The 9,151-nt window shown below is 45.6% G+C and overlaps 1 protein-coding gene across 1 annotated transcript; it reads right to left on the bottom strand.

The window, feature by feature from the left end:
- Positions 1-1,882: 1,882 nt before the first annotated feature.
- Positions 1,883-8,944, bottom strand: EDN1 (endothelin 1). Its single transcript, XM_060163688.1, has 5 exons — positions 8,403-8,944; positions 6,684-6,852; positions 5,211-5,369; positions 4,941-5,054; positions 1,883-3,125 (listed from the first exon to the last, which is right to left on the bottom strand). The coding sequence occupies exons 1-5, from the start codon at positions 8,464-8,466 to the stop codon at positions 3,023-3,025; spliced, it is 609 nt and encodes a 202-aa protein (XP_060019671.1). The 5' UTR covers positions 8,467-8,944; the 3' UTR covers positions 1,883-3,022.
- Between the last annotated feature and the right edge of the window lie 207 nt (positions 8,945-9,151).

Here is a 9,151-nt window from a genome sequence, read left to right on the forward strand (position 1 = left end):
TGGATCCCTGAGATCAGAGCTCTGCCTGTTCGTTAGTGTGTAGAGAGAAATCTGTTCTAAGTGGGCTTCCAGAAACCATGCTTTTACTGGAAGAGCAGCAGAAAGCATGACAGTCCGGGCCATCAATTCACCCCTCGAGCTGGCATGATCCTTGAGTAATAGTCAATCTTTCCTACATACTCCAAAAATATTTATTTCCTATGAGGCTGTTTTACTACTGACCCTCATGCCCTAGGAGCGCTGCTTCACACTTTTTACTTTTCTTGCTGGTTACTGAGGCAGAAAGCATCGGGGAAGAGGATTTAAACGTCTGAATAGTAAAAAATATTCTTAAAAAAGAAAAGAAAAGGAAAATCTCATCACCGTTGCTTGCCCTGTTTTACTTTTTCTCAGTGGCTTCTTCCCATGCCAACTCCCTCTTAAATATACTAGAGTCATGTCCTCCAGGCTCAGATCTTCACTCTTTGCTGTCACCTCCACTTCTTCCTGCCATCTCAGGCTAGCTCTTGGAGTTTTAGAGACATTCCTCCCCTTTTTCATTTAATGGATGAGGAACTTCATGATGCCAGGGGATGGAATGGTTGCTCACAATTAACAGGGGCTAAGTTCAGGCCAAGTCCCTTGTCAATGTGGACAAAACTTCACCCTCCTCTTGAGAACCGCACACTGAGAAACAGTTTGCTAGATGAAATGAGTTTTATAAGCAATTGCCCAAAGACACTGGACTGTCTCCTAAAAACAAAAAAATGAAAGATGAAAAGCAATGCCAGTAAAGATAGAAACTCTGCCCAGGACACTGGCTGTGCGCACCTGAGGACTGTTACTTAACATCCTTCAGATGTGTCGCTGTTTGGACAACAGTGACCCCTGTGAGCTACTATTTGAGGAATGCCAGGCATTCTTTCAAACACTGTAAGAGAAAGGCGGTGAAGATTCTCAGAAGCTGATCAAACTTCATGGGCTTCTGTTGGTAACAACCGTTGGCAGCACTATTCTCCCCAACGCGTTGGCAGGTCAGCCAAGGCCAAGTAGGGAGGAGGGAGGTGCCGAGATGCAGGAGGCCCAGAAGCAGCATTTGGGATCTCTGGCCCCAAGGGCACGTGTCCAGTCCTACCCTACCATGAAAGAGAGAAGGTGCTTGGTGTTCCTCAATAAACACACTTCTTTTTTTTTTTTTCTGCGGTACGCGGGCCTCTCACTGTTGTGGCCTCTCCCGTTGTGGAGCACAGACTCCGGACGCGCAGGCTCAGCGGCCATGGCTCACGGGCCCAGCCGCTCCGCGGCATGTGGGATCTTCCCAGGCCAGGGCACGAACCCGTGTCCCCTGCATTGGCAGGCGGACTCTCAACCACTGCGCCACCAGGGAAGCCCAGTAAACACACTTCTTAATCTGAGCAAATAAAAAGCCAGTGGGAGCCCTCACTTGCTGTGAGAAGGCCATTTTCTCAAAGCAACTCTGGTGTGGAATGTGTATAATTAGGTACCTTTGGGGAGGTCACCTTGCCATTGCTTCCTTCAGTCTATTAACATGGAGAAAGCACCTCTCACCACATCATCAGCTTAAACTGTTGGATCCCGTCTAATAGCCAAAGCATAGCTAATGGATCAAGTCCCTGGAGAGTTTGCAGGTGAAGGGGAAGCAGAGGCGGCTATGCAGGGAAAGACAGAGGTGTGAAAGCTGGGTTTTTGTTTTGTTTTTAGCTTAATGCAATCTAAAGGCAACTTTTAAGATATAAATCAAATTCTTGTTTTCATTAGCCATGATTCTTTTCCTTCTAATTGTCACCTTTCCAAAAAACCATCTTTAATCACCCCCCTACCTAATTCTTACCCCTTTGGCCCACTTCTCAGAAATTTCAGAAATGATTCAAAGTCAATACAGTAGGGAAAAAAAATATTTATTTTCTAAAGTCATTACCTTGACAGGCAAAACAAAGCATTTTCTCAATTTCATTCAGAAATACATTAAAAAAAAATACATAGACCAATATGGCCTGCCCAAACATATATTTAACATGGTAAATATAAGGAATAAATTGTTTGAATATAAATATCTATAAAAAAATAAGTACATCAAAATGTAATCCAACCTCTTCCATGAGCCAGTTACATAAAGGAAAACAATTTGACAGCTTTAAATCACCACAATGTTTACCCTTCAGTGTCTCTCCTAAACAATCCTATACCATTGTGTCCAAAAATCAAGGTAAGGGAATCTGCTGATTCAATTGATCTTTCTTTTCTTATGGAACAGAGCTAGTAGATTACCCTGAAAATGTTATATCTACTATTGACACATTAGACAGACTTCCATGAGGCTAGGGCTTAGTGTGGGGATTTTAGAGAGGGAAGAGTTTGGGGTAGCAATAATTAAAGGTGGGGAAATACTTTGCCAGAGTGCAATATAGGTGAGGTAGACTCATATGCATGGAACTCATCCTGATTTACAGTAGTAACAGTTTCTTTCAATTTTGCATTTTATGAATTTAAAAAAACAAAGTCTCTCTCTTTTTTTTTTTTTTAACTCGAGTGTTTGTCCTTAGAGTGTTTTCAATTTGTGCATTCCCTAGAAAAATCTTTGCAGGGACTTTGGAGTTTCTCCCTGAAATGTGCCAGGCGCCTGAGTGAGACACAAACACTCCCTTCGGAACCTCTTCGGGGACGGGGACGCCGCCCGCAAGTGGAATCTCCTCTCCTCCTCCCTCTAAGAAGGAGGTCACCCTAATTTGCAGGTCACTGCATCTCTCTGCCTTCTTTGCATAGCCCGCTGTCACCCCAAAGGAGGAGAGAAACGAAAGCAGTTCCCACTGATGGAGGCAAATGAAGACGGGCTGGGGGACTCCTTAACCTTTCCTGGAATGTTTGCACCCAGGGCGCTGGTCCTGTGCTAGTCTGGAACGAGAAGTGGTCTAAGCAGGGAGGATGCATTTGCTCTGATCCCAGCCACGTGGAGAGAGCGCAGAGTCAGGCCCAGGGCTCTTGGTGGATGAGAAGGCTTCAGACAGGCCCCAACAACCTGCCATCAGTGTGTTCGGTTGTAGGTCACTTTCTTATCTCTGTAGAGCTTGGCTTTCAGCTTGGCAACATGAAAAGACGTTTTGATGCTGTTACTGATGGCTTCCAACCTATTAAAACCAGATAAGAGAAAACGATGTTATTATTTTTTTTTCTACAAAAATCATTCCTAGGCAAAAGAGACATCTAAAATTAGAATCTGGTAAAAACAAATCTAAATCTGGATCCTGAACTTTCACCCCCAACCAAAACCACATGTTACCCTGCTAACCTCAAGTGAAAATAAACTACCTCTTATGCCTAGAATGGCAGTGGGTGGGGCGGTGAGCAGGGAGAATAAGGGTGATATGGTCATATCTAAAGGGAATTGGGTATTAAATACAATTTTAAAGTACAATTTTTAAGGTCAACTAGAGATCTTCTCTTTCCTTCTTTAGCCCTGTCCCAAGCACTATCCCAACCCCTGTGGGATCGTATGGAGAGACTCATTCGGCAGAGGTTTCAAATAGCCAGGAGTGTCTTCTTAAACACATAAGAAATTGAAGGGGGCTTCGTGGGAAAGAAATTCAAAGAGAGGAGACCTACAGGCAGGCCCAAAACAATATTCTACGGCAAGTAAAGAAAATTTGTTTTTGCAGGTTTCATGTTTTCTGTTTCTAGGAGAAAGAAAAAGGGAAGGACTGTAACATTGATTTAATAGTTGATGTAATGGAAGCTAATAGAAAAAAAAAAAGATTTCCAAGTCAGTCCAGAAACGGTGATTTACGTAATCTTGCGATCTGAAGGCGCACTAGTGGCCTGAAGTTATAAATATGGAAACTTCAACAGCACATGGGAAGTGCTGAGGATGGCCCCGCATCAGCAGTAAACAACTCAGAAGTCATTCATGACTGCCAGGCCTGTGCTCGTAATACTTGGATCCTAGGACTTCTTGCCACTGGATTTCCGGGAAAAGTTGCCACTGACCATGATAGGGAAACGTAGAATATGGGGCAGATCTGAAAGCAGGATTCCTCCCTGCAGCTTGTGAATTCCAAAATGTTTAGGACTTGGAAGACTTATCACTCTAAAACTGCTCAGGGGGCTTCCCTGGTGGCGCAGTGGTTGAGAGTCTGCCTGCAGATGCAGGGGACACGGGTTCGTGCCCCGGTCCGGGAAGATCCCACATGCCGCGGAGCGGCTGGGCCCGTGAGCCATGGCCGCTGAGCCTGCGCGTCCAGAGCCTGTGCTCCGCAACGGGAGAGGCCACAACAGTGAGAGGCCCACGTAACGCAAAAAAAAAAAAACAAAAAAACAAACAAAAAAAACTGCTCAGAGCAATCCTATGGTATTACTAATCCAGATCCCAGCTCATGATTAAAAAATGAGAAAGCTTTTGGGAATGACATTGGGTCTCCACCAAATGCATTTCCCTATTTAAAAAGTAAATAAACCTGAAAAAATGGCATGCTCTAACTCTTACCAACCCTGACTTTATTTTCCCTTTGGCCATTTGAATAACTGCTGTGTTTTGAAGAATTTGATTATATGTGACACTTTAATTAAAAAAAATAAAAAACTCTCCCTGAAAGGATTTTTAATTTCTCAGGGAAAGCTGTAAATATATTGACTCAGAGAGGCAAAAACTAGATGTGACCAAATGACAAAGGTGTCTCTAGATAGATTTTGTTTGGAAAATCTACCTTTAGGATGAGTGGTGTGTGTGCTAGAAATCACCAAAGTGTACAGAGGGCAGCAGCCTGCATTCAAGGCCTTCAAGAAAACATTTGAGAGGGATTCCTTTGCTCTCTTCAATCTAGAGAACACAAAGATTCCCCTTTTCTTTGTTACTGTCCTCTGGGCCTTTCTCCCATCAAGGCAAGAATGACTAGGAGAGTAGACCATTCATAGGTGACGGGGACCAGCTGCTCTTAGGAGCCTCTTACCTTCTTATTTTCCTTCCCTCCACCAGCTGCTGCTGAAGACACTTCTCTCCAAGCTTGGAACAGTCTTTCCCTTTCTTTTGTTTATTCCAGCCTTTCTCCATGGTGTCTTGGTCCCTGTTAAAATACACATAGGGAGAACATTTCAGCAATAGGAACTTCAGTTGTTCTCAATGCCTCTGTTAATCTCTTTTAAACAAGAAGACAGCATCATAAGAGGAAGACGGTCAGGAAGGCATAAAACTGAAGGAAAACAAAGGTGTTTCTACTCACCTGAGTTCTTTTCCTGCTTGGCAAAAATTCCAGCACTTCTTGTCTTTTTGGCTAGCACATTGGCATCTCTTCCTGTGGTCTGTTGCCTTTGTAGGAAAGAAATCCTTTAAGGATCGCTTGGTCCTAGAGGGGCTTCCGAGTCCATATGGAACAATGTGCCTATCATGGAGAGAGAGGAACAAAAGTTATGAGCATAACTGATCGTCTCCAGAGGTTGCATTCTTTGGGGCAAGCTCCTAAGGAGCTCACACCACAGGATTTGGCAGCGAAACTCAGAAGAGTCAAATGTTGCTAACAGTCAGGGTGGCATGCCGGTCAACGGCCTCAAGTGTGTGGACCCACCCAGGAGAAAATCAGTTTTTCTAAGTCAATGAAATTCCATGTCAACTCTCAACACAGCAGCCTTGTCTTTTGGCCGAAATTATGACATCTCTGCTTTGGTATCTGTTTCATATTTTCTTCCTTTTTCTGACTCTCTACTTAGTTAACAGGTCTTGGGGTGGGGGTGGGGGACTTCCATGCAAAACCATGACTCACAAGATTTCGAAAACCGATTTTCAATTCAAGTGATACATGGTAATGCTAAAAGGGCCCCCTGAGGAGGCTGGGGGGGACACACTACCGCGTGCATGGTTCACGCCAGGTTTGCACACCTCCTGTGATTTGGTGATTATCATACAACTGTAGAGGGACTCCTCATCAGAAGGCTCTCCAGTAATTTCCAGGGTGTCCATTGTGATTCTCGCCTAAAGAATAAAGTCCTCCCCTTGGAAGTATCACCTTACTAAGTGTGAGGCTCGCTGTGGTTTTTGTTTGGTCTGATTTGATTTTGTTTGCATTTCAGTCACCCCTCACCATAACGGGACACCGCAGGCGCGATCAATGTATTTTTGTTTAGGATTCCTTCTGATGGGTGAGCTACTTTTCAGGGGGAGATGGGGGAAACTGCTTTCTTCGCTCGGGAGGCAGAAGGGAACTCTAAGGACCGCGTTTCTACTGCTGTGTTGAAATAGGCTTTTCCAAAGCAGGGAGTCGGGACACCCAAGTTCTAGGTCTCGCTCTACCATAAATTCATCCTGGCAAGTGACTTCAACGTTTCGGGTCTTAGTTTTTCTATAATTAAGATAAAGACATTAGACTATAACTCTCTATCATCCTTTCTGCCTCTTCAGTCTATGCCCTTCCATGAGAAGCACAGGTTGGACCAAGCCACGTATGACCTCAGCAACGTTTTCCCTAAACCCAGGCAGATCCCAATGGAAAACATTCTCCCCGGAGGCCCAACACAGAGTTTCTCCCCCGAGACGTGTGGTAGCCTCCTGAGGGGCATTTTCCCCACTGGGGCACTTTCCTGGGGTCAGAAATGCTACCTTCAGAGTCCAAACCCAAAAGTAATGAGAGTAACTGGGCTCCAGTCTCCCGTGAAGCTGGAGGGGAGGAAGCCTGGAGTAACGATGCCCTCTAGAGACTCACTCTGGAGTGTTGACCCAAATGATGTCCAGGTGGCAGAAGTAGACGCATTCTTTATCCATCAGGGAAGAGCAGGAACAGCGCTTGGCCCGGCGGGGCCTCCAGGGCGCACTGGGAGAGGGCTTCTCCCCTCCGCTCTCGGCTCCTGTGCTGAGCTCGGCACCCAGGACCGCTGGGGAGACAAAGAGCAGGTCAGTGGGCGGCGTCTCCCCCAAGGCCCAAAGGCACACTGGTCACATCGTCGATGCCACATCTAGCAGAGCAGATAAAAGCAGATGAAGCACCCAGCCAGCCTCCGGCAAGAAACACAGAGCAAAAAGGACTCTATTATTTTCCCTCCTTAACATGACTTCACCTTTATCGCCACTGGCTTATCCAGCTTCAGAGAGATTATACAAGTGCAGGGGAAACAACCACCTGAAAAGGGACTTACCAGCCCCTTGAAGCAGCCTTCAAGGAAATGCTTAGAAATACTGCCTGTTAGACATTTGGGTTGCCTTCTGCATGGAACTTAGCACAACCTACGGTGGCTTAAAATTGGCTGATGACCAAAAACCTGAAACTAAGTAAATCATGACTCAGAGCCACTTCCTCATGCGGGACAACCTTCCATTTAGGGCAGTACCCACCACTTCACACCTTGTGTAAGGTGGGGAGTAGCCCAGATGAGACACACCTCTTGAACTTAGGTGGAGGTCCAGAGCTTCGGGGAGGTGATTGGAGAGAGAGAAGAGAAATCAGCTCTACAATAAAACCACTGACCTAAGGGAAAACTGAGCAGCAGCTCCGGGGACCCAGGCAAGATTCTGTGGGTTTTGAATTCTGAATCCCCGGAGCAGGATGGTGTGGGCGGGATTTGCCGTCTCCCGTTCCCCACGGCAGCATGCTTCCTCTTACTGACAAGTTAGCCACGCAGCTTATCTGCCTAATTTTGTACATTTCAAATGATCAGACACATTCCAGGATTTTCATTCCCTTGACATCCTTTCTCTTCAGTCAGGGTCATGAAAAGACAAAAAAGTGCGCTGACCTTAAAAGAGGGAAACGGGCAGATGCACGCATGCTATCTAAATCCTTCAGCAGCCAAGATTTATCCTAGCTTCCCTCCCAAGACAGGTGAATAAAACTGGAAATAGAGCCCACACTGTTCCGAGTGCCAAAAACTTGCCAAAAGAAATCTAAAGTCAACAATGACAATTTTAAAGAAAACATCTGCTTCACCCTGAAACCGCCTGGGGGTGGTTTTCACCAGGCTGTTCTGCAGGTGGCTTTACTGCTCATACATTGCTTGAATGACTTGAATAAAATTCCTTGGCTTCAAGCTGAAATGTTTAAATATTTCACACATTAACACACTATTAAAGCAGTATTTGAATAAGATATAAATTCCTATATGTCCTATTACCTGTATGAACACATATATTGCAAACATACATTTAGCTAAATTGCATCTCGCTTTAATTGAGTCATATTTTTAAAAGCCAAGGAAATACACTAGGCAATAATAATAATGTTATTTTAATGCTAGAGGAACAATGGTCTTCAACAGAGGATTTTTTTTTTCCACTAGAAAATTTAAGCACCTTTGAGCAATAATTCCCCTACACTTGATATCTGAGTGGCAGTCATAAAAAGAAATGGGGGAAAACACAGAAGCAAGAAAAGCATTAAGGTGGAAAAGAAGACGGCAGCATTCAGGGATTTACAAGTCAACGTGCCTACCTGCTTCTGGAGCTCCTTGGAAAGCCACAAACAGCAGAGCGAAAATCATGGGGAAATAATCCATTCTGGAAAAAAAGGGATCAAAATCCTTCCCCACTGCGAACTAAACCCGAAGGTGGGGGGGGGGGAAACGCAGAAAAATCAGCTTCAGTTCCTTCCGAGCGCTTCGGGTTCTTCGGATCTCAAAGTGATCCTTCAGCCCGAATGCTCTTTAATGGGGAGAAAAAAGAAGCGTCTGCCAGGAGAGAAGGCAGTGGGAGCGGTCCGAGGACGCACGCGGTGGCGGCCGTGGCGCACGGGGACCCGGGGACCCTGGCGGCGCTGGTCCCAGCGCAGAGGCAGAAGCGCGTCTGACCTGGACAGCTCTCGGCCGGCTTTTTATACTGAACCCCTATAGAGCGGGGGTAAACAGCTCCAATTTTATTCCAGCCCCAGACAATGTTATTGTGTCATTAGTCACCACCAGGCAACGTGCAGCCGGAGATAAGGCCGGGCTCTAAAGGAAATCACTGCTAACTTCAGAGGCAGACGCCCGCCGTCTGACAATTCGGGGCAGGGCTAAGAAAAAGAAAATACCCATTGGAGACCTTTGGTAAACCTGCCCGTGCAGCGCTGCCGTCTGCTTCCCCTTTGCAAGCTGCCAGCCCCGGAGTTCAAGCATCAGAAGAGGGACTCCAGAAAAGTCATACCATTGGTATGAAAAGTATGAGCTACAGTTTAAATAGATTGTATTGTTGTGTGCGGGGGAA

This window comes from Lagenorhynchus albirostris, chromosome 10 (genome assembly GCF_949774975.1).
Source record: "Lagenorhynchus albirostris chromosome 10, mLagAlb1.1, whole genome shotgun sequence".
Classification (NCBI taxonomy): Eukaryota; Metazoa; Chordata; class Mammalia; order Artiodactyla; family Delphinidae; genus Lagenorhynchus; species Lagenorhynchus albirostris.

Excerpts from the sequence above, each read along its gene's own strand:
- EDN1 (XM_060163688.1), bottom strand. The coding sequence starts at position 8,466 with ATGGATTATTTCCCCATGATTTTCGCTCTGCTGTTTGTGGCTTTCCAA. Across the intron at positions 6,853-8,402 it reads CCAAGGAGCTCCAGAAGCAG|CGGTCCTGGGTGCCGAGCTC; the intron begins GTAGGCACGTTG and ends TTGTCTCCCCAG. Across the intron at positions 3,126-4,940 it reads GAGGGAAGGAAAATAAGAAG|GTTGGAAGCCATCAGTAACA; the intron begins GTAAGAGGCTCC and ends TGGTTTTAATAG.